At 40.2% G+C, this 24,947-nt stretch overlaps 1 protein-coding gene across 1 annotated transcript in view; it reads right to left on the bottom strand.

Annotated features, from left to right (window-relative positions):
- Positions 1 to 24,947, bottom strand: part of necab2 (N-terminal EF-hand calcium binding protein 2) — a 192,703-nt gene that overhangs the window by 68,527 nt on the left and 99,229 nt on the right. Inside the window, exons 6-7 of the mRNA XM_041794674.1 lie at positions 13,685 to 13,821; positions 12,192 to 12,316 (exon numbers count right to left, since the gene is read on the bottom strand). Of these exons, the coding sequence (XP_041650608.1) occupies positions 12,192 to 12,316; positions 13,685 to 13,821 (262 nt within the window). The remainder of the gene's footprint in view (positions 1 to 12,191; positions 12,317 to 13,684; positions 13,822 to 24,947) is intronic.

Genomic DNA, 24,947 nt, shown 5'->3' with positions numbered 1-24,947 from the left:
CCAAACACTTCCGTATGCTGTTATGATGTGAGGAAGGGGAGGTAACAGAACCACACGGCAAGCTCACATTTGTGCATCTAGCCATAGGTAGGGGAGGCTGGGCTGTACAGGAATGGGGGAGGGGATTTGAGAGTAATTAATCAATCGACTTGTTCTAACTCAAGATAAAGTGCAGCTGACATCAAGGTCCTCAGCTGTCATGGCTACTTTACAGCCTATAGTGTGGAGGAGAGGGGGGAGGGTAGGGAGACAAACTGAGAGAGAAGGAAAAGAGGACCAGATTGACAGAGACTCAGCTGGGATACCTATTAGAGTGAAGGATAACAAGAAGTTGAACTTCTGATATAATCGCGCTCAGTGCCAGGATCCAAGCAGCCTTGCATTTGCATTTTGCAAATTTACACTTTCACCACATTTAACAGTAAATCTAAAAAAAGGAGTGATAAAAATGATTTAAAGGGGTCAGAGAGCTACAGAGAGAAAGGTCTTTGTAAGGATGGGCTTGGAAATGAAAGAGTGCCATGGAATAGAGGGATACATGGTCAGATCTCCGGCAGACACAGCTGACCCCTCAGGTAGTGTATGACACACTAACCAGCCCAGTAAGCTTTAGCAGCATGAGCAAAGTGATGCCTCCAACCTGTCCACTGCTCTCTGCATGAGTCCACTGAGCACACATGGAGTTTTTGCCTCAGAGTGATCATTCATGACAGATAGACTCGGCACAGTTAACTTATTACAGTCTGAAACGCTAACTTCATAAAAATGACAAACTGAGAACACACACAAAGAGAAGAGGACCAATTACCCACACATGTTAAATGCGTCTATAATGGTCAACAGGTTTTCATGTCAGCTGTTACCAATCACAGGTAGCCAATCTCTCTAGCCCTCTAAGTCCCTGCATGTACATATAAGAAAATTACATTCTGGCCTTACTATCATAAAGTAATAACTCATGCTTTTAGAATTTTGGACAACTATCCAGCATGTCCATTGAAATTTATGTAATTTGCTTGAAATGATAGTAGAATTTGCATTACAAATTCCAGGAATTTTTAATGGGAATTTTAGGTCATTTCTTCTGATATTTCGAAAAATTGCTTAAAAAATGTAAAAAATAATCAAGGGAATTTGGGGATATGTTTGTATATTTGTATATTTTATATGCAAAGTGCTTTGGATTTTTCGTGGAAATTAGCAAAATGAATTTTTCTTTTAGGAAATATGTTTTGATTTTGAGGAGAATTTGCTTTGTAACTTGAGGTATTTTCACAGAAATTTTGTTAATTTTTTTTTTTTTTCATTTAATTTGATCAGGAAGGGTATCCTTTGAAATTTTTAAGAATTTTCATGGAAATTTCAGGGCATTTTTTTCAGATATTTTTCACCATTTTCATGAATTTTTTTCTACTGCAGTGTTTAGACTATGATAAGTTTCACTGAAACATACCTTGAAAAAAATTGTGGTACTCTATAAGGGATACTTTTAAAATTGGTTTAATAATTTTCACTGAATTTTTGGCTAATTCCTTTGGAATTTCAGGGAACTTCTGTGGATTTTGGAAAGGAAAATTTCCAAAAAATGTGGAACTTTTTGTGTTAATGTTGTTGATACCTTGCCTTAACCAGTCCATGTGGTCCATTGTTAAAATGCCTCCCCCAACACTCTCTCAATGACTGACACCATTTCTGACTGACTGAAGCCCCCCAGAAACACTGAGCCAAAACTTCTGCTCTAACAGTAATTTATTTTCTGCAGAAACAGGACCTTCAGGAGATTTGTGGATTTCATTTTGGTCAAAACTAATTCCTGTTCAAAGACAGGGCTGAGCTGTTCAACTTGCCAGATCCCACTGATCCCAAATGAATGGGAGAAACTAAAAATGGATTCCTGACGAAAGATTCAGTCTCAGGGGGTTAAGGTATGACATGTAACATTTGAATCTTTATTAAAGCAGATATCAAATATATCCTGACTAAAAATATACCTAAGTGAGGCCTTTCTAAATAAGAGTGAGGACAAGCACCCTCTGGGGCTGCTGTTTTGCACTCTGTTCATACAGAAGGGAACAGCTCTTCCTTCAGCTCACTCGTGCTTCACTCAGAGGCTCAAACATGTTTCAGTCAAATGTCCAACTGTTAGTCTTGCAATCACATCAGGGAAGAGAGATGTCCCATCCCTCCAGGGATTCCTCTAGTTGGGGCATAATGGCAGAGTTTGGACCCAAGCCTGCAAACTCCTTTTTGTTATGAAATACTTGAAAGAAACAGGAACCAAATTAACTCAGTCAGAACACTGTGAGTGTTGGGGGATGATGGCAGGGAGTGTGCTGAAGAAATTGCTTTATTTTTCTGGAACTGGCACTCATGTGCAACGTTTACTGGACAAATTCACTCCATACTTTCTGATAAAAGTCATTAGGACAATGCTTACTGAGGAATTAAGACATGTTGTTACATAAAAATCAATTGTTTGAAAGCCCCTGCTTAAAAGCTTTCTTGTTTTGTTCAACTTATGAAAAAAGTGAGGCTTGACTCACCACCAACAGACAGTCTATGTTCTAGATGCATCATCAGGGGGTATTTGAGGTTGTACAGTGAGCCCAAACTAAGAAAGTAGTGCTGGATGTATTTATTACTCTATCATGAAGAAAAGGCCGCTGCCCAAGAAGCTGCTTATGTGCCGATAACTTTTGATAAAATCAAGCCACATCAGGGCAATCACTGTTAAAGGCTTTCAAGAGCTAATGTTTCTCAGAGGAAGGATCAAATGTTTCTTTTAACTGCACAGGAAAAATAAAAGTGCTTGTTTGGGCTGAAGCTAATGAACTCTTTCTACTCTTGTACATCACCATCAGTGTCCTGCGTGTCTATCTGCTGTTTCTGACTAAAACTAAAAAAGGACTTGGCAATGCTGAGATGTCAGAGAGCTAATTAAGAGTTTGAAACATGATGCAACTAACCAAATCAGAACCTCTGAGAAAAAGCCCATGCAAACCTCTACTTGTATTTTTTCTACCTAACAGCATGGATATTTCCTCCCCTGTGTCTACAGTAGTCAACGGGGCTTTTTGAGCATGCTGTAAGTACAAATACATCCCAGGATACCCCTGACAGGTGACAGATGTTTGCTCTGAACAGGGAAAAAAAAACGGAAGCTGCCAGTTGAAGCTGTCGCCTTTGTACCTATCATTCTTTTTTCTGTGCATCACCAGAGCTAAAGCCCTTACACACACTCAGACACACAAACCTTTTAGTGTCACTTCAGGTTCAAACTGTCATTGTTTTGTTCTACTTTGATGCTTGAAAACATGAAAGATGGAGAGAAATGCACATAAACTACAATGATTAATTCCTAATTAGACCATGTCTATTTCAGTTAATTTCATATTCACCACAAATTGTCTGCGATCCACATTAAAGGAGATGTTTTGATGAGGTTTGTCTGTCATTAGCTTTTTAAAGACACAATGAGAGGAAAGTCCTATGATGCTGGCATCATTTGTCAGTCACATGCACCGTTTCAGCAGCTTTCTTTCAGATTTCATAAGTATTGAGGGATTTTTTTCTGTCATAAGGTAAAAACATGACTATATTAATTGGCTAAAGAATTTTATATAAAATGCACTTTGAACAGTGCTTTGAACATTCCCCTTTAATTAGAAACCAAAGAAATAAAAAGCAGGCAAACCTTCAGTGAAATAAGCAAAACAAGTGGTAAGCTTTTGCTTTTAGTTCAGACTCTCTTCATTAACAAGGATGCTCAACTTAACCAGAGAAGTTTTATAATCATAATAAAAATAACTTTAACTGAGTTTCAAAGCAAAGCCTTTAGCATTTATCTAAACTATCTAAGGCCTGCTGTGGTTTATGTTTTGGTTGAACACATTGTTGTTTTTCACATTCAAATACAGTATTTCCTGGAGGATTCTGTACTCATACAGTAGCCTTTTGGTTTTTATCACTGTCAGCAGCGTGGCTCATCTCTTGCTGATAACATCTCCACTAGCACATGTATGTGGCTGAGGGTCAAGGACTTTGTAAGTCTTTAAAAGGAAAGACTGTACATGTCAATTATAAAGTCCATATATCTTAGTCAATTGTTGCCCAAGAACAGGTTCATTAACAATCTCTGACATAACTATCCAGAATAAAGATGGTAGCCAAGGACACTTAACCCTTGTATAAGAAATAACACAGAACATCCTGGTGGATAAGCAGGGAGAGATGAACCACATAAAGCTCAAATGTAACCTGGCACACCAGACTGTTTCATATATCCTTTGCATGGGTTTACAGTGCCTTCAGAAAGGATTAAGACCCCCTCCACTTTTTCAATTTTGTAATGTTGCAGCTTGATGCTACAGTCCAAAAAGATTATTCTTACTCTCATTAATCTACACTCAGTACGCCACCATCATGGCAAAGTGAAAACAGAATTTTAGATTCATTTTGCAAATAAATAAAAAATAAAAAATGAAATATCACATTGACATAAGTATCTAGACCCTTTGCAAAACATATGAAATTTAGACCTGGTGCCTCCCATTTCTATTGATATTTGCTGAAGTGTTTCTCCACCTTGACTGGAGTCCACCTGTGGTAAATTAAATTGATTTGACATGATTTGGAAAGGCACAGACCTCTCTATAAAAGGCCTCACCGCTGACAATGCATATCCAACATAAATCGTAGCCATGAGGTCAAAGGAACTGCCTGCAGAGCTCAGAGACAGGATTGTTGCCAGGCACAGATCTGAAGAAAGCCTAAAAAAAATTCTTCTGCACTGAAGGTTTCCAAGAGCACAGTGTCCCCCATATTCTCACACGGAAGAAGTTGGGCACAATCAGGACTCTTCCAAGAGCTGGTCGCCTGGCTAAAATGAGCACTTAGGGGAGAAGGGCCTCAGTAGAAGATGTGACCAACAACCTGATGGTGACTGTGACTGAGCTCCAGAGATCCAGTGTGGAGATCAGACAAAGATTCAGAAGGACAACCGTCACTGATATGGGCCTATGGCAGAGTGGCTAGATGGAAGTCTTACAGTACAACTACTCAACACTATCTGTTTTTTTTTTGTTGTTGTCAAGAAACACTTTCAGTGCAGTTTTTTTATGCTTACATAAAGAAATGTGTTCCAGTTCTGTTCAAACCATTGTTATACTATAGCTACATTCAAGTTTATTAACTCTGTGGATTTACAGTACACACGACTGTGATTCCACTTCTAAAAACACTTTTCTATAGCATAAAATAACACAGTTATTTCTACTGAAAAATCTCTGACATTCTCTTAATACTGTGCTTGTATTCTTGTTCTTCTGCATGTGTATTTCTATCTGTGTCAGCAGGCAGTGTCAAGGAGGTACAAAGTGTCTTTTCTCATCACATTGTGTATCATGTCTGAGGACATATTTTTAGAGAAATAGGACAAAACTGCATAAAGCATGGTGCTGTCAGAATGAAGGCTGTGCAAGTATAAAGAATCTTCACTGCCATGCCCCATCAAACCTGACAGCAATGTCAGAGTCTGTGTAATAGACACCCCAATGAAACGGACAGATTTATGGAAATCTAGGCAACTTTTGGTAACACTGTCCTCCCTTAACTGTACAAGTAAAACCGTAAATCTCAAAGTCTTTCAAGGTGACCAACTCCTGTAAACATCATTCTTGTTTATGTTCAAGACAGTGCAGAAACAGAGAATTGGATCCATGACTAAATGTGCATCATAAAAGTGAGTGTTTCTTCTTTATGTGAACAGTTAAAGGGAACCATGTGACTTTCTATGTCACAGATTAAGAACAGTGTGATGGACACAGGTCAAACACTGTGTTTATTAAAACACAGAAGATCAATTTCTCTTCCCTCCTTCTACGTGGGGCTCATTCAGTCCCCTTGTCACTTCAGCAGGATGTGCAGAATACAGCTGCCAGGCATCAGAAAGTGAGAGCACATCACCCACGCACTTTCCTCCCTTCATTGGCTCCCTGTCTCTTTTGGAATTCATAAAACAATTTTATTACTTGTTTTTAAATCACTTCATGGTTTAGCTTCCTCTTATTTATTAGACCTTTTAATCTTCTATATCCCAGTATGATTGCTCCGGTCCTCTAATCAGTGTCTCCTGGTTGTCCCACTGGCTCAGTGGAAACTCAGAGGTGACCACCTTTTATCAGTTGCAGGTCCCTGCCTGTGGAATCAGCTACCTCTAATCATCTGATATGAAGACATTAGATGTGCTAACTCACTTCAGCTCACAGCACACTTTTTTCTTCAGCCTTTGAATTTAATAGTTGATATGCCTTCATTTGTTAACATTACTCAATGTAACTGTCTCTGTACCATCCTAATTATTTGTGTTATTCTTCTTCTTAATGAATGCATTTCATTAAGATTGTATTTCATTGCATTTTTCCCATTGCATTTAAAACATTTTGGTCAACTTATACTTTTTAAAAATGTGATATATATAAAAAGATTTGACTTCACTTCACTTTAGTGGCCATTCATTAAATCAACAATGGCTTTGGCAACAGTATTTACAGTCATGGATATTCTTGAGTCTGATAAAGTGCAGCTTTTTTCAATCTATAAATGGACATTTGAATTGGTATCATAGCTATTACAAGTTAATGGCTATGGACGAATGAATGTTGTAAGTGAAAATGCCATTTATATATGAATGCAAGCAGTTTGTTCCATTTTCCACATGGCTTCAAACCTGCTGATAGGGTTTCAGGCCAAAAGTCTTTCTGCACCTTTGAAACATGGGAGAACAAATCAATGGCCAAAAACAAATCCAAGTTAAAAGTTTCTTGTTCTCCTTTAAAAGCCCTGACAGATAAATATATAGATCTGTCCATGTTGAGTCATTATGAGAAGATTTCTCAGAAGATTTCTGAGAAGAAAAGATGAGAAGATTTCTGAGAAGAAATGCTCTTGTTGGGGGCTGCTTCTCAATCTCAGCGATACTGAAAATAATATTTTTAAAGTCTGTTAGACTACTATACCATTTTACTCAGCTCTTTGTATCCCAGTTACAGACAAAAGTTGTCCTTGTGGGGGCTCTTAACTTGTTGAGCTCAGAGGCTGAAGTGTTGGGAATGTATGTCTCCTGGGCCAAAACAAAGATCCAGGCATTCAAGGATCCCCTGGATGCTGCCATTGGATCCATGTCTGTGAATGATTAGTGTAGAAGTTTTGGAGCAGTTCACTTATCTGTGCAGCGTAATCCATCAATCTGTTAACTTCTAGGCTGAGATCAACTGCAGACTTGGCCTCAACCATGGACCAATGGGTTTGCTGAGAAAGGCAGTGTGGCACTTATAATGCCTGAGTATGTGGACAAAAGTCAGTCTTCCAGTCCTTGTTCCTCCCATTTCTACTGTAGTCTTGTGAGACCTGGATAATAACTAATGGCCAGAGGCACTAGCTGGACTCCGTTGTGATGGCTCCAAGCTTTTTAGGTATTGTTGGCAAGACCAACGACTGAGTGTGTCAGCCTAATGCTGATATGATCAGGAGAGCAGGGAATGGGAAGGATCAGCTTCTGGATATGGGTGCAGCGCTGTCCTCCTACAGACACTTTGCGTGCTTTCCCAGGCCTGATCCACCTCATCACTTACTAGGTGCCCTGGACCCAATTGGTTCAGACCAGACCTCTGGAACGGCCATGTGTGTCATGGAGGGGTCCGCTGGGACATCACTTGTACAGGTGGGCCATGGACATGGCCCCGGGCCTGAGAGATGCCCATCAGGAGGCCAGAGCAGTTCAGGGCCAAGGTTGACGTGCTGACCCAGTGAAGGGCATCACCTCATTACTCAAATAAAAATAAAACAAAACATGAGTTAAAAAAACTGATATTTGTCATCATTTGTCTAATTCCTGCTGAGTGCTGTATTAGTTTAATACCTGATTTAAAAAAAAAAAAAAACAAACAAACATAAAAAGCAAATGCATCACTTTCAAACTGCACAACGGCTTCACCTCAATAAATACAAATGTAACCAAATTAGGGCTATCAAGATTAACTGCATTAAAAAAAAAAAAAGAAAACACCTGCAAAGTAGCTTGTTAAGAGCAACAAAAAAGCAATCAATCAAATCAAAAAAGTTACAAAATTTAAAAGTACCAAAAAATGTCATGGAATTTTAGAGACCTTTTTAATCCAACCTTCATCTGTTTACTCACTTATTATTATTACTTTAACACTTTGCAATATTCACATTTTCATTTAAATTAGGATTAAATGTATTACATGTCTTTATGTACATGCACACTTTTACATCTATAAAAAATGTCATACTTTCATCAACTAGCTACTTGGAAGTCATTTTTAAATACACAGTGTGTTTGATTTTCTGATATAATCAGGTAGTTTATTCCATTCAGTAATGGCCCTGTACATGACAGATTTCTGTAATACACACATTTTAACTAAGGGCAAAGCAAAGAGACCTTTTGCAACCTGTCTCGTATTGCGGCCATGAGTTTCATCAACACATACTAACTTTATACTTCATACTAACACGTTTTTTTTTCAAAAAAGGAGAGATTATAAGTAAGTCTGTCTTCAACTTTAAGTCATTGAAGCCTGCGATGGATATCATTTACATTAGCTTCGGAAGGGTAACGTAGAACCATGCGTGCAGCTCTATTTTGCACAAGTTTTAGCTTGTGAATGTCTTTTTTGATGCACTGGGGGTGCAATTTTAACAGAATGATAATTTAGGAAGTAAGCATTTCTTTTAACTGCAGACACAGCTCTGCCCATTTTACTTACAATATTATCAATGTGAGAGGTCCATGACAGTTTCTTTTCAAGGGTAATGCCTGGAAGCTTCATGTTAGATATTGTTCTATTGCTTTTTTATTCATTGACAATGAAAGTTGTACATCTTTTCTTAATGCATGGTATGACCCAAAGACTATACATTTTGCTTTGGATATATTTAATATAAGTCTGTTATTATCAACTCATTTAGACACAAGATGTAGTTCTTTCTGCAAAAGAGAGTTCAACTCATCGATAGTTTTTGCAGCACATTGTAAAGTAGAATCATCTGTGTACATGGTCACATTAGTTTGAGTCAAAGCTAATGGTAGGTCATTTGTAAAAATGGAAAATAATATCGGACCAAGGAAGCTCCCTTGAGGGACCCCACATTCTAAATCATTAAACATGGAAAAACAGCCATTAAATAAAGTAAACACATTGTTTTCTATGAGACAGGTAACTACTTAACCAACCAATAGCATTTTCCCAGAAACCATAAGCAATTAAATAGTTTGATAGAAGTTCATGGTCCACAATATCAAAAGCTGCATTAAAATCGAGTAATACACTGCTAATTATATTTTTCTTGTTAATTTGATTCCTCCATTCATGAGTCATTAGAGTCAATACTGTACATGTAGAGTGACCTGCTTTGTAAGGGTGTGGATGATTTGAATCCAGCCCATTCAGAGAAAGATATTCAAGTGTTTGAATGAACACAATCTTTTCCAACAGTTTGCTGAGTAGCAGTTATCACTACTGAAGGTTTTTTATTTTTTTATTTTTGATGATGGGTATGATTTTAGCAGCTTTCCATTCTTGAGGGCAGACTCCCTCTTGTAAACTACAATTGAAAATATGATGTACAGGTACAACAATATAATCTGCCATTAATCGTATCATCTTACCATCCAGATTATCCAATCCAAATTGAGTGTTATTTTTTACAGATCTCAAAAGTCAACAATCTGAGTGATGTCGCATACATTCAGTGTAGCTAATAATCTCTTTTTTAAGGCACATGTATTCGATAGCCAATCGACATTTAGGTCACCAAGAAGATAAAATTCTTTACCATCATCCACCACCTTATGAAGCATATCACATAAAGTTTCAGTATATCTAACATTAGAGCTGGATGGCCTATAGCAGCAGCCTACCAGAAATGGTTTAACATGTGGAAAGGACAATTGAAGCCTTGGTGATTCTGTTGTAGCATTATATAAATCTCTAGCTTTGACTGATATGTTGTTTTGTAAGTAAATGGCCACACTCCCTCCCCTATTTTCTATCACACCTAAAGACATTGTAACCAGGGATATTAATCTCAGAGTTACTGACAGATGTATCCAAGTGAGTCTCAGAGATAGACAATATATGTATGTTGTTATTATGAACCAGTACAGTCAGATTTTCTTACTCAGACGTTCATTAATGTAGACATCAGTCCCTTTCAGGTTTTTACTCTGCATTAGGAGAGCCATTTTCCTTTTCTGTTTGCAGACCAAATGATTAAAGTTGGCTTATTTCTTTTGTCTTTCTGTGGAAGAGGATGGCAGCCTTCAATATCTCTGCTACTGGTGGTGATATTCTCACTCTCAAAGAAAGAGAGGACCTGATCTTCCAATGATGAGAGTTCCTCTTCATGGTGTACATCATTTGTATTATTATCTGTTGCAATGATACTTGCATATGATCTGTGCCTTGTGTCTAGTCCATACACTATCAGATAATTAATGTGAGAACATTGTTCTAATTCTGCAACTCGACTTTCCAGGAAGGGAATTTTCTTATCTCTTTCTCCAGCTTGTCTTTTCAATTCATGCACCCCACCAAGCAGCTCCATGAGGCACTGCTGTTGCTTAACATTGGTAGCAATCTCTTCAGACATGTAATTTAGGGATCTCTTCACCTCATCAAAGTCTGCCATATTCACAGACTTGGCCGTAGCGGAAGCAGCAGGTGTTACCTGATGAGGCCTGAGTGAGGCTTCAGGTGAGGCCTGGAAAACTGCAGGTGTGGCCTGCTGAGGCAGACGGGCCTTAGATGAAATCCTCTCAGAATCTCCCTTTGAGTTTGCAATCCTCTAGAAGTAACACACTTGACTGCTGGTATTGATAAGGCCTAATCAGAAGGGGCAGCAATTTGCCATTTAGATAGTTGTATTTTACATTTGACTTAAAAAAATGCTGCCCAGTGCTGCTGCTGCTCTGTGCTGCTGCTGCTCCTCAGGGCTGATGCTGCTTATGAAACAATAAATTGTGTAATGTGTTATCTGAAATAAATTTGAGTTAAAATAACAAATTGTTAGTTTACAAGAAAGTTCCACAGAGGACCTTAATAAAACAACATCAGAAACAACACATGCAGGAAACAATGAATCAGTGTTGTAGCCCAAAGACAGGTTTATTATTTGTTAGGCACTGTTTCTACAATGCTCTCTATTGTTTAAAGCGGACCTCCATCTTCAAAGTAGAGATGTACAACAGCTGCGTTGTCCCAGACATTAATACCTTACAAAATGTGTCATTTTTTTGTTAGGCTTACTTTTGTGACCTTGTGGTCTACAAACTAAATGACCCCACTGACCCTGAACTAATACGCTGAGCACCTTTAGCTGACAGTTATTGATAACACAACAGGAGTGATTGATCTATTTTTGCTCTGCACATTTAAGACTTTTTTTCTTTCCATCAGCTGCGACTGTTCTTCTTCCTTACACGCTTTTTATCTAAATGAGGTTGAAGACATACTGTATGCCATAACTTACTGACTTTTGAAGAAGGAGAGAGGGAGGCGACAGAATTGGTCCTGAACATCCCTGAAAAATTACAAACACATGAACACATACACACCTTCATTCCAAAAAAAGCACTGCACAGCAGATTTTCAGTATTCAGCATCTACCAGATCTTACAGGTCTGCCTTTAACACTTGCAGAGATGTAATAACCAGCTCTCCTTGCACCATGCTCCTTGGCCTTTGCTTCCAGAGCCTTCCTTCCAATTCTTCTTCCCAAACCCTTATTTTCATTTCCTCTCTTCCTCTTTTCACTCCCCCAATCTTCACTCCCCCCAAGCCACCACCACCACCGTTTTATCTGTGCAGCCCTAAATGTTGCAGGAATGCTGCATCAGACCTGTGCAGGTGGCTGATTGAGGTGTTTTACAATAGAGATTAAATCACAGAGGGATGAAAGTGTGTGTTTGTGTGTATCAAAATGGCCCTGAAAACTGCTAAGTGGCATTCAGAGTTTCATTCCTGCTTTTCCAGAGGGATGTCTCCTCATTAAAAATGGTGACTATGTGAATAATCATACAAATTTATGACAGATGGCCTGAAACCATAAATTCAGAGGATGTGCTCAGAGAGGTGCTGGTGTGTGTGTGTGTGTGTGTGTTTTGTCACCTGAGGCAGTGTTGATGGTCCTGACGGCCTCCCTGGCACTGACTCTGTTGTTAGGAGGGTAGTCGGGGACAGAGTTTTCGTTGCGCTTCTCTGACACCCGTGGACTCACCTTGGCAGGTAGATGACTGAAAAGAAGGAAACGGTTGATAAGTGATAAGAACAAAATAGAATTAGTTGTTGGAAAACAGTGCAGGCTTGTGGAAGATGAAAAATCAAGTCAATGAAAAAACAGCAGACAAACTTAGATTGTTGAAGTAAGACAATCAGCAGGGAGGTAGAAGGAAAGCGTGAGAGACAGAGGTTTATGACAGTGTGTGAAACACATAATTGTTTTTTCCTTTTTTCAAATATTTTTGGATCTTTTGCCTTTTTATTGAGAGGAGTGCTGATGAGAGACAGGAAATGCAGCTAGGAGAGAATGGTGTAGAGACATGCATGAGAGCACTGTGACCACGAGCGAAACCTGTAGACAATGTAACCTCAAATTTCCATATGCTCTGCCTGTGCCGCAATCTGGCTGTGCTGGGCATGGCTCCAACTGAAGGCCAGTATCTATACACACTGTGTGTCTGGTGTGCTGTGCAGCCCAGCACGGTGCAGCCTTGAGAAGCTTAAGACTTGAGATCCCAAGATCACAGGAAAACTGAGTTCATGCAGGAACAGAATGTAAACACTGGATTATTTTGCCTTCTTTAGGATTGATTTAACATTCGTTTTCACGTGATTCCATGATTCTATTGCCTTTGCCATGTGTGAGTACATTAGGAAATTAAAAGGTAAATATTTTCTACAAAGAATGTGTGATATCATCAGAAAATCTTTGATTTTCCACCTCAAAAGTTAACTTTTCCTCACCAGTAGTGCCATACACCCCTGTCTCACTAGCTAGTGCCTGTTCTGGCATGTGCCACAGAGTGAGACATAATGTTGATATATGATGATTAATGATCAGTAGCCCATTGTGTTAAATTTTGAAGTTGAATGGATGCTTTGTATGTTTTTTGGCTGTTTGGATCAATCTGCTTTATATGGATTTACATGGTTTAAGAGTGGCAGGTGCTGAAAATAAACCTAGCACACATCCCTAGTGAAACAAAGCAGAGTGGTGCTTCTAGGATGTGCTGGAGCAGATGAATCAGAGAATGGCCAGTGGAATCACAAAGACTGACTAGAGAGAGTAATTTGTGTACACGGAAATTGGAGGTAACAAACACTTTATCTTTTGTGTATTGGGCACATGCAACTAAAAGACATGCTAAACTAGCGCCCTAACCAAATCTCTTATGTGTGTTTGTTTGTGTGTTTCTGTGCATGTGAGTGACAGATGCTTGAACCAGAAAAGATTTGTGCAACACTGCCTCATTTCTAATTATGACTGCTGACAATCTGATTTTTATGCATGCTGCCATGATACATTTGTGCAGTCATGAACACACACATATTCCCAATTCCACACTTAACGGCCTGACACGGTGCTACCCTTATTGGCTCACCCTGATTGGCTGTGCTGCTCATCAATGGCATCCACGGCACTCTCCACGGAGTTCAAGAGCGACTGGATCTGATTGGCTGATTCCTTCAACAGAAAACGGGTCACAAACTGCTCCACATTGGTTCCTCTCTCATATACCTGTGGAAACAAAACAGAGAAAATATAGCCTGGTATGTTATTTGTTGACGCTTCAACATTAAAAGCAGGGCATCATTTTACAGAGGCTTTGATGCCAAGATATCTTTAGAAAATCTGAGCTCAAATCTTATACTTTTAAGACCTTTTAAAGACCCTCTTCACTCATTTTAAGACCCTACCAGAATATGAAATTTCTTACCCACTGCATTAAATACACTGTTGTGTGATGATTGTAAGATAAAAATATGACAACAAAACAAGCCAGTAATATCTTATTGTACTATACAAATTAAGCTTTCTTCGAGCATTGTGAAATCAGACCATGAGAAAAAATGCTTTGGTTTCATACAATAAAGTAGCTGACAACAGAAGGTCTGATTTTTACTTAAGGATCCTAAAAGTTATAACATCATGTAGAAATTCTCAGCAGACAAAACTATAAAAGTAAAATGGCATACATTAGGTTTTCAGAAAAATACAAGGTATAATAGCCTTTTTTGCTATACTTATTACATTATTTTATTATGATTTAATGCACTGATGTGTCCATGACAATCTTACAGTTGCAGTTGATACTCTACAGCTTACAATGGTTGATTTTTATTAATTCTAAAAAACTATTTCCATCATTCTTCAATGGATAGACTTTGATTTCCCTTAACATACAACAAAGACACAATGGCACGATATCTCAGTTCATTAATGTGTTTTAAGACTAATGTGAATCTGAAATCTAATTAGCTGGACTAAAGGTGCTGTACACAATCTGTAGTGAGAAGTTAATTTTTGTCATTGAGTTGTTGTCAACTTGTTGTGTTTGTCATACAGTGCCCCTTTTGGGTTTTGTGAAGCACTTTGTAACTGTGTGTTTTAAAAAGTGCTATATAAATAAAGTTATTATCATTATTATTATTATTATTATTACCAGTGTATTGCATTTTAGCTTTTCCAGCTCATTGTAAACTCTGACATGTCACTGATTCTTCTTCTTCTGTCTTTTTCTCAGCTTGAGTGATTAAAGTCACTTAATAGTTTTTAAAAGCCTTTATTCTTTCATGCTTTACAGTGCAGCACCACAACCTCCTTGTTTCTCACTCTCATCTGTACACTCCTTTAGAGAAAATTTTTTAGCAAAAATCCCTCTGAGTTCCTGCCTTGCATCAATTTGATGGTTGAAGAGGTCTCAAGGTGGACAGGCAATTTGCAGAGAGGCCAAAATAACAAGTAAAAATAGACTTTTGCTCATTCTCTCCTTCATCTCTTCCGCTTCTCCCTCTGTGTCTTTCTTGGTTCACTGTTAGGACCTTGGCCTGAAGTTTGTTGATGTAAACCTTTTAGCCTGAGTTTAAAGCCTGACTCATGGGGAGTCAAAAGTGCTGCTTTGTGGCTTTTTACCGTTAACTGTGTCAGACTCAGCAGGAAAAACTCAAGGCCAGGTTGAAATATAATCTACCTTTTCTTAGTAAACACATCAAAAAATGCGAACAAATAGGTCTGTAAATCAATAAAGTCCTGACATGTCAGTCTTGGTCACAGCTCAAATCATTGTTCATTCACTTAGACAAACTGAATGCTGCAGTTCTTGCAACACTTGACACAAAGGCATATTGATCCACAAGTCATCAATCATTTAATTGACCTGTTTTTAAATGTCACAACTCCTACAACCTGCAATTAAACTTTGGGAGGAAATCTATGCAAAAACAGGAATGACTGATGTGGTAAACCTGTTAATATGGGCAGGTTGAAGCTTTTTTGAACCTGAACACGATACTGTCATGGATAGGACTTGAAAAGGCATGACATCCTGACAGCAGCATCAAAGACTTCCTGAGCTGCACTGCTGACAAAGTGAACATGGTGAACTGTCAGAGGAGTTCACTGTTTCAGGTGAGACTTGAGCTTCTGCTTTACTCTCAACCTTGAAGAGCTACCTTTAATTATTTAGAAGTTTGACTGCTCATTAAAATCATTCTCTCAGAACACTGAGTGTACAATCATCACTATTACAGTTTCTCAGTCCACCCTTCAGAAGTTACTGATATGTTTGACAGCCTTCACAAGATAGCAACCTGGGCTGGGCCTCTGATCCAGCAGCTGTATTTTTGTTCAGTCTGAAGTGAGAATATGTCAAAAATAAGCATCACAAGTATTCTCTTTTCTGCTTTAGTTGTCTGCTCTCAAGTTCAAATAGCCACATTTTATGAAGCCCATAAACTGAGTAATACTATGCCATTTTGTTTAAACTATGATGCTTTGGGCGCCTCTAGCTTCAGTTTTACATTTGCAGGCCTCTGCAATAAAATTATTCCCCTAGTAGGACTCTCGATATATACTGCCAAGTTAGCAGTAAAAAAATGGTAAGGAGGTGATTACTACTGGCCTGTTAAGAAACTTTTTGCATTATAAGGCCTTTGGTAAACACTAAAAAATATTACTCTGTATCAGGATAGTTTAAAAAGTTACGTGAATAATCCATCCGTTTTCTATACCACTTTTCCCGTTCGGGTTCCTGGGGGTCACCAATTAAGAGTCACCAATTATCCTAATGAGAATGTGGAAGGAAGCTGAAGTACCTGGAGAGAACCCACGCATGCATGGGGAGAACATGCAAACCCCGCACAGAAAGGCCCTGACTGGGAAGCGAACCAGGGACCTTCTTGCTATGAGGCTACAGCGCTAACCCAAGCACTGCCATGCAGCCTTACATGAATAACACATATTAAATGTAAATAGAAACTAATGCTGGGCATAGATAATTTTTTTAATCTAGATTAATCTCACTGCAATCCTGTAGTTAATCTAGATTAATCTAGATTAAAATGCTAGATTTGAATTTTGCCGAAAACATTAAAAAAAATGCTTGACCTATCTAAATATTAAGGAAAATGCATCACAGACCGCTTGAGAACCTCGCTTGCTCACCACTGAACCCTCACTTTAAACACCAAAGTTTGCTCATTTATCATGGATTTCAACCATGGAAATATAACAGAGAGATGGGTGAATGATGATACAGATCAGCGCCTGTTCTCTCTTGCTCGCTCACCACCGACTGACCCTCCTCTCTCTCCCTCTCTCTCTCTCTCTCTCTGAACCTCACTTTAACACCGTAGTTTCCATGATATCAGTTGTGAAAATATAACAGATAAAGGCATACATTTGTAGCCTACTCACAGGTCATAACAGAGACAGAATTAAAAAGTTGTTCTCCATCTCTCCAACTTGTTGTCTCAGCGCTGTGACGAGCGTGTGCTGTATGAAGCTCTCTGTCAGGATGGATCCAACGGGATTTTAAAGGAGTGACGGACAACAAAAAGTCCAGCGCAACCTCTGGTTTGTGCTTATGTGCAAACAACATGTAATATCGACCACTGGTTGTAATCACACACCCAAGCATCCACTCTTTCATTAAAAACAGACGTTGTCCAGTTCAGCAGAGAGTGTCACAGCCACTCGGATGTGACCCCTCTGAAACCACACACACATATACACACACATACACACACGTCATGGCGGTGAATTGCAGAGCGATGCATTCCCTCAACGCAGAACTTCGAATGGTCAGTGACGGCGTCGCGTCCACGGCGTACCTACACCGTGGACGCAACGCAGAAGTATAAATCAGGCTTAAGCCTGCTCACAGCAGACCCAAACCTCCGCCTCCTACCATTGGAAATGACTGGAGGCATGTTGGTAGCCTACTATATGTGCTCGGCAGTGTGTCTGTAAGACCCTTTAGTGAATAGATTAACGGGAAATAATTTTCTTATCGCGCGATAAGAGTCTCACATTAACGTAGCACGTGAATGGCGATAATGGCTCAGCAATAATAGAAACATAAACCTTTTAGCATCTGATGCCACACTGTCTGTCCCACTACAGCTGGGTCAGCAAAAAGAACATGTTACTGGCTGGACACCAAAGCTAAATAACTCTCTTGTCCACAAATATGACAGGTGGTCTAATAAATTTGTTAGGCACTACAGTGCCTAACAAATTTATTAGACCACCTGTCATATTTGTCTCAAAGACTGTAGTATTAGGTTATTACAAGGGTAGGAACCTTTGTGCTTGTACCTGTTGCTCGGGTAACAATAAACAGTTGGGCACTAACAAACTAAGTCAGTCGTCGTGTGTCTCCATTGATTCAGGTTATTATTGTACCCATAAACAATATAACATGGTGTCAGAAGTGGGATTGGATATCCTAAACAAGAAATAGTGAATATACAACACGACGGACAGAGTCAAGCTTCGGGGACCATTCTACGCAGTTACAAATTTCCGGCTAAAGCTAAGCTAAGCTGGCGAATACGAACAGCTTCACAATGAACCACTTTCAAGTATCTCCGCCAGAGAAGTTCACATTCAGAGCTGATGACTGGACAAAATGGATAAAGCGCTTTGAAGGATTTCGCATAGCCTCCGGATTGGAAACAGAAGCAGACAAAAATCAGGTGAACGCGCTGATTTATACCATGGGAGAAGAAGCTGAGGATATTCTAGTTTCTCTCCACCTGAGCCCAGAGGAAGCGAGTGAGTACGAGACAGTTAAAAGAAAGTTTGATGCTCACTTCATAGCCCGCCGAAATGTAATATTTGAGCGAGCAAAGTTTAATCAGAGGCAACAAGACTTTGGGGAGTCCGCAGATAGCTTTATTACCGCGCTACACTGCCTCGCGGAACACTGTGGATATGGAGCTCTGCATGACGAAATGGTCAGAGACAGACTTGTTGTGGGTCTGAGAGATAAACACCTGTCAGAACTGTTAAAAATGGACCCTGAGTTGACATTAGAAAAAGCAGTAACCAAAGCTAGGCAAAGCGAGCAAGTTAAGAAACAGCAAGAAATGCTAAAGGCTAATTTCAAAACAGACATCACCAACACGCAGCTCGACAACGTGCATGCGCGCCCGCGTGGTGGTGCTCATTCAAAACAAAACAAAGCGGCAGACAGACGGATTTTTCAGAGGACACTGCAGGAGAAACAGACGCCCTGCAAAAGGTGTGGGGACACAAGAGGACACAGTCTACAACTTTGCCCTGCTAAGGAGGCTGCCTGTAACCATTGCAGAAAAAAGGGACACTATGCCAGAGTGTGCAAAAACAAGAAACTGCACGAGGTCACCATAGCTGCAGTGACTGAGGACAATGATACTGACGTCGCATTCCTGGGTTCACTGTCGGCTGATATGAAAGGCGGTTCATGGATGACAGACATAAATGTGGACATGTGCAAGACAGTTTTTAAAATTGACACTGGAGCTGATGTCACAGCTGTCCCTGAAACATTGTACTCTCAAGGCCAGTTCGCCAGGCTGGAGAAGCCATCTAGACTACTGTTTGGACCAGGTGGGAGGCTGCTGAAGGTTAAAGGTCAGTTCACAGCAACCCTTAGCAAAAACAACAAAAGTACCAAGCAGGCCATTTATGTTGTAGAGGGGCTATGTACACCACTGCTTAGTGGACCAGCTGCCTTGGCTCTACAGTTGGTAGCTAGATTGAATAATGTCAGCCTAGACTCCAAAGAGGTGGTCAAGCTGGAGTTCCCGAAGCTTTTCGGTGGCCTAGGAAAGATGGAAGGTGAATACAACATTGTATTGAAGCCCGGAGCACAACCTTTCTCTCTTTCAACTCCAAGATGCATCTCTCTCCCCCTCCTACCAAGGGTGAAAGAGGAGCTGAATCGCATGGAACAAGAGGGAGTCATCTCAAAGGTAGAGGAGCCAACTGAGTGGTGTGCGCCTATGGTGGTGGTGCCCAGGCGCAATGGTAGGTTGAGAATATGCACCGACCTTACTGAACTAAACAAATCTGTGTTGAGAGAAAAGCATCCTCTCCCCTCCGTAGAACACACCTTGGGTCAGCTTACAGGAGCAAAAGTCTTTTCAAAGCTAGATGCTAATGCTGGTTTTTGGCAGATTCCGCTGTCAAAAGAGTCATCTCTGCTAACCACCTTTATAACGCCATTTGGACAGTACTGCTATAACCGTCTGTGCTTTGGCATCTCATCTGCACCAGAACACTTCCAGAAACGCATGTCACGCATCCTAGAGGGCCTGGAAGGTGTTCTTTGTCAGATGGACGATGTGCTGATCTGGGGAGCCACCCAGGGTGAGCATGATGAAAGACTGCGAAAGACTCTGACACGACTGCAGGAGGCAGGAGTGACGCTCAACGACAAGTGTGAGCTCTCGAAGAGCAGGATCAAGTTCCTGGGGCAGATCATTGAGGCGTCGGGAGTCAGCGCAGATCCGGAGAAGGTGAGCGCAGTGAAAGCCATGCCAGCGCCTAGTGACGTCAGTGAGGTGAGACGCTTTTTGGGGATGACAAATCACCTGGGGAAATTTCTGCCTCATCTAGCAGAGAAAACGCGTCCTCTCAGAGACCTGCTGAAAAAGTCAAATATGTGGGTGTGGGGGCCACAACAGCGGCGGCACTGTATGATCCAAATGCTGAAACACTTGTCTCTGCAGATTCATCCTCTTTCGGGATGGGGGCTGTACTTCTCCAGCGGCAGGAAGGATCTGAGTGGAAACCTGTCGCATATGCATCGAGAGCTCTCAGCAGCACCGAACAGCGATACGCTCAGATCGAGAAGGAGGCACTGGCCTCGACATGGACTTGTGAGAGGTTTGCTGAGTTTCTCATTGGAAGAGTTTCCATATCGAGACTGACCACAAACCCCTGGTTCCTCTTCTCGGCTCTAAGAGTTTGGATGAACTTCAACCACGCATACAACGCTTACGCATGAGGCTGATGAGGTTCTCCTACACCATATCTCATGTGTCTGGTAAAGATATTGCAACTGCGGACGTTCTGTCCAGAGTTCCTCTCAGCAGCAGAACAGAAGGGCTGCACGAGGAAGAAGTCAACCTCTATATCGATGCAGTCATGACAAGCCTGCCAGCTACAGAAAAGAGACTAAGAGATATCCAAACACACCAGAACAACGATGCTACACTCACGCAGTTAAAGAAGTACTGTTTGGAGGGTTGGCCTAACAAGTTCTCAGTCAAAAGAGCATTTCAGCCCTATCTGCCTTTCTCAGGTGAGCTCACAGTTCAGAACGGTCTGCTACTTTACGGCTGCCGCATAGTGATTCCATCCTCACTCAGAGAAGACATGCTGACTAAACTGCATGAGGGACACTTGGGAATAACCAAATGTAGAGAGAGAGCAAAGCAGTCTGTGTGGTGGCCAGGCCTCAGCAAAGAACTAACAAAAATGATAGAAGACTGTGAGACCTGCCGCCATGTGAGAACAAACTTCAGAGAAACACTGTTACCCACCCAGTTCCCGTCGAGACCCTGGTCCACTGTGGGAGCAGATCTGTTTCAGCTCGACAACAAACAATATCTGGTTATTGTCGATTATTTCTCAAGATTAGAAGTAGCCAAGCTAACTTCCACAACCTCAGAAGCAGTTATTGGGCACTTTAAATCCGTCTTTGCTCGTCATGGAATACCAGAAGTGGTGCGCTCAGATAACGAACCGCAATTTGCTTCTGAGTCCTTCACAAAGTTCGCTCAGGAGTGGTGCTTCAGCCATGTGACATCCAGCCCACATTTCCTGCAGAGTAACGGGGAGGCTGAGCGGGCAGTAAGGACAATCAAAAATCTCCTGAAAAAGTCTAAAGACCCTTATCTGGCCCTTATGGCATACCGTGCTGCTCCCCTGGCGAATGGATACAGTCCCACAGAACTCCTCATGGGGAGGAAAATCAGGACCCCAGTCCCTGTTATTCCTTCCCTGCTCAAACCAAGATGCACAGATCCTGCAGATGTGAGCAGGAAAGAGCAACGATACAGACAGAAACAACAACGGAACTGCAATCAGCGACACAGAGCACGAGACATGTCACACCTACAACCTGGTGATTCTGTGTGGGTCAAGGATATGCGGGAGAGAGGAACTGTGGTATCTAACACCAACACACCCAGGTCCTACATCATCGCAACACCTCAGGGAAGGCTGAGAAGAAATAGATTTCATCTCTCATCTTCTCCTTAGACACCAGAAACACCAGAAACACCTGCCAACGTACCTGAAGCAGTACATGAAAATACAGATCACAATGCAGTGAGTGCACCCGTCTCTCCTGAGATCCAGCAGTACAACAGACTCCTGCATGTGAGAGATGCTTTCCTGCCAGAATCAGAAAGGCACCAGTCTATCTGAAAGATTTTGTGTGTCAATAACGAGTAGGACTGAGTGGTCAATGGGGCAGAATAATCCCCACACTCAGGTGAGGGTTTGGATAGTCTACTCCATCCCTCATAGAAGAAACTGTTCATGTTGAAACTTAAGTAATTCAATGTTTGTTGATGGTGTTTGCACAGGTTTACAAACCATTTGTTAAAGATATTCACTGTTAAATGCTCAGGTAAAGGATAGTAACTCCTTAGGTGTTTATATTGATGTTGTATATTCATCAGACGGTGTGTGTTACTAAAATGTTTCCAGATAGATAACATAACATGGAAAAGTAAAATACTTTGGTATGTGCATCCTTTTTGTCTAGAAAGGGGGATGTAGTATTAGGTTATTACAAGAGTAGGAACCTTTGTGCTTGTTGGGCACTAACAAACTAAGTCGGTCGTCGTGTGTCTCCATTGATTCAGGTTATTATTGTACCCATAAACAATATAACAAAGACCATCCAGCATCATGAAGTGCTTTAATGTGGACTCTTTCATTTTCACTGAGCTCTCCACGTTTTACCATTTTGAACAGGAATGAGGAATTTCAAACTGAATTCACCTTTTTATACCCAAATTTGAGCCGGCTCACTGGGCTTCTCTGAGAAGTCAGAAATTAATCAAGCATAACATTCAACCACGAAAACTCATTTTTCTGTTCAGGAATGCAAGGAAATAACTATAATTTGACATATTAATCAAGAAATAATAATGTGCTTCACAATTTTTTCAGTTTTTTGTTAAACAGTAAATTTGAAAATTCATGGATAACAATAATAATTATATTTTAGCATTAAAAATATCATTTCAGTTAAAGAGCTTCTACATATTTGTGTATTAACCATTGCAGAAACATAAAAAATGATTTTAGTAATTACTAATGCTGCTAATTTAGGGCAGCTAAGGCATAAACCTTACTTTGGGTGGTGGTCTAATACATTTGTTAAGCACTGTATATATCAGTATATAACATCTTCAAATTAAAAGCAGCGAGTAGATAGCAGCATATTACATGACAACAGGAGTATTGAATGGGCTGACACTAACACTAGCTGGTGTTATGTTTTTTACATGTTTTCTGTATTACTGTCAACAGAATGAGATGTTATGAACAGAAGGAGAAAAGGTATTTATGTGGATGGCTATGAAAGCATTAAAGATGCAGTTTGTAATATTTAGCCTAGCAGCATTTAGCAGGTAAAACATGATAAAACTGCATAATTTTTTTTTTTTTACATTTATTTACTTTTAAAAAAGGCCTTTTATTCATAGATAGGAAGAGTCCCCTTAACATAGTCTGCCATCTTGCTTGTTTCTACAGCACCATATGGGAGCAAATAACAGACGCCCATTTTCTAAAATTCCTCTGGAGTATCACTAGAAGTGAGCATCGCGATCTAAAATCTGACTGTTAAATGTCGCTAATGTTCCCCAGTTTCACACACACTGCACCTTTAAGGCATTTTTGTGCTGCAGATCACTGACTTTGAACAGAGAAACACTTCTTAAGCTTGGTATAGATGTCTGCGTCAAATCTATGCCGTAGCCCTGTGGTGGTGTATGCACTTTTTATACACTTGTGTGTCATTCTCTTTTCTGTCTATGCAGTTTGCTTTCTATGTTTGATAGTGGTGTTCCATTGGGTGTTTATGAGCTGGCAGATAAAATGCAAAATACAATTGCATTTAGCCAACTAGTCTTAAGTCATGTAAAAACATTCTGTGAACCAATTTCACACTGCATTGGTAAAATAGCATCACACCATAACAATCAGAAAGTGGTTTACTGAGTATGGCTAACATAAGTAGTGTTTTGACAGCCAGCCTTTGACCCTCTTTACAAGTTAATGCCCACATTCCTGTGCTGAACAGCACCACTTAGTGTTTCAGTTATATGTGAGTATAAACTGACATGGGCTCTGGAAAACTTTATCCATGTTTTCTACATCAAAACAGTGTTAAACAGCCATAACGGCTACTGGAAGTTGTCGGCTGCGTTACAGTTTAGACTTAGTGTTTAACTGGGAATGTGGGCCCAACCTGACAAAAAATGTTAATAACTGACTCTTAATTGTGGTTTAGATGACTAAGGAATCTGAATTAAACCATTTGGCCAGCTAATCACACACATCCTTACTTGTGATATCGCCAGTTTGTTTTTCTTTGTACAGGAAATCGTGTCAACTGAAACCAAACATGTGGTGCTGACACATACGGAGGAGTGGCTGATATTGCTTATGCCATTACGTAGGGCGTGGATTTGGTGCAGAATTAAAAATCTGATCAACCATATCGTCAGCTAACTACTGTGCAACTTGGTGTGGATTACACATACTTTAAAAGAGAGCAATTTATAACAGCCAAGCAAGAGCTACCAAGATAGCTACCAAGGAAATATGTTAGTCCTCATATTTAGACTTTGTCTGCATTGTTATTCAATGAGTAAACATCAATAAACAGCTGGTAGTCTAACCAAAATTAACCAACAATTGAAGCCTTACATTTGTTTCTGTCTGAAATTCAAAGAAAAATTGTAATAAACTCACACAGTAAATCTTTTTCAACTGCTACAATATTCTGCTTTTGTGCAGTGCAAACAATTGAACTTCACAGTAACTGTAGCCACAGTAGCAAAGGGTCAACTCACTCTAAATATTTGAATAAAAAAAAACTTCCTGCTTTCTAGTGTTGCACATGGTCAGAGCCAAAGCAAAGTGAGACTAACACATGAAAACCTCACTATCAAACAGCAGGCCATAATTGACTACTTGCAATTTGTACACCAGAGAGTGGAGTCAGTCGGTCATGTCAGCTTTACTGTCAGAAGTCACAATGCAGTGATTCAGGGAGACAATTAAGGTTCCTGTGCAGTCAGCCGTTCTCTCTGCGCTTTAATCAAAGACAAATGCTCCCATGAGACACA

Source organism: Cheilinus undulatus, linkage group 9, assembly GCF_018320785.1.
Source record: "Cheilinus undulatus linkage group 9, ASM1832078v1, whole genome shotgun sequence".
NCBI lineage: Eukaryota > Metazoa > Chordata > Actinopteri > Labriformes > Labridae > Cheilinus > Cheilinus undulatus.
This window is presented reverse-complemented; position numbering and strand designations above follow the sequence as displayed.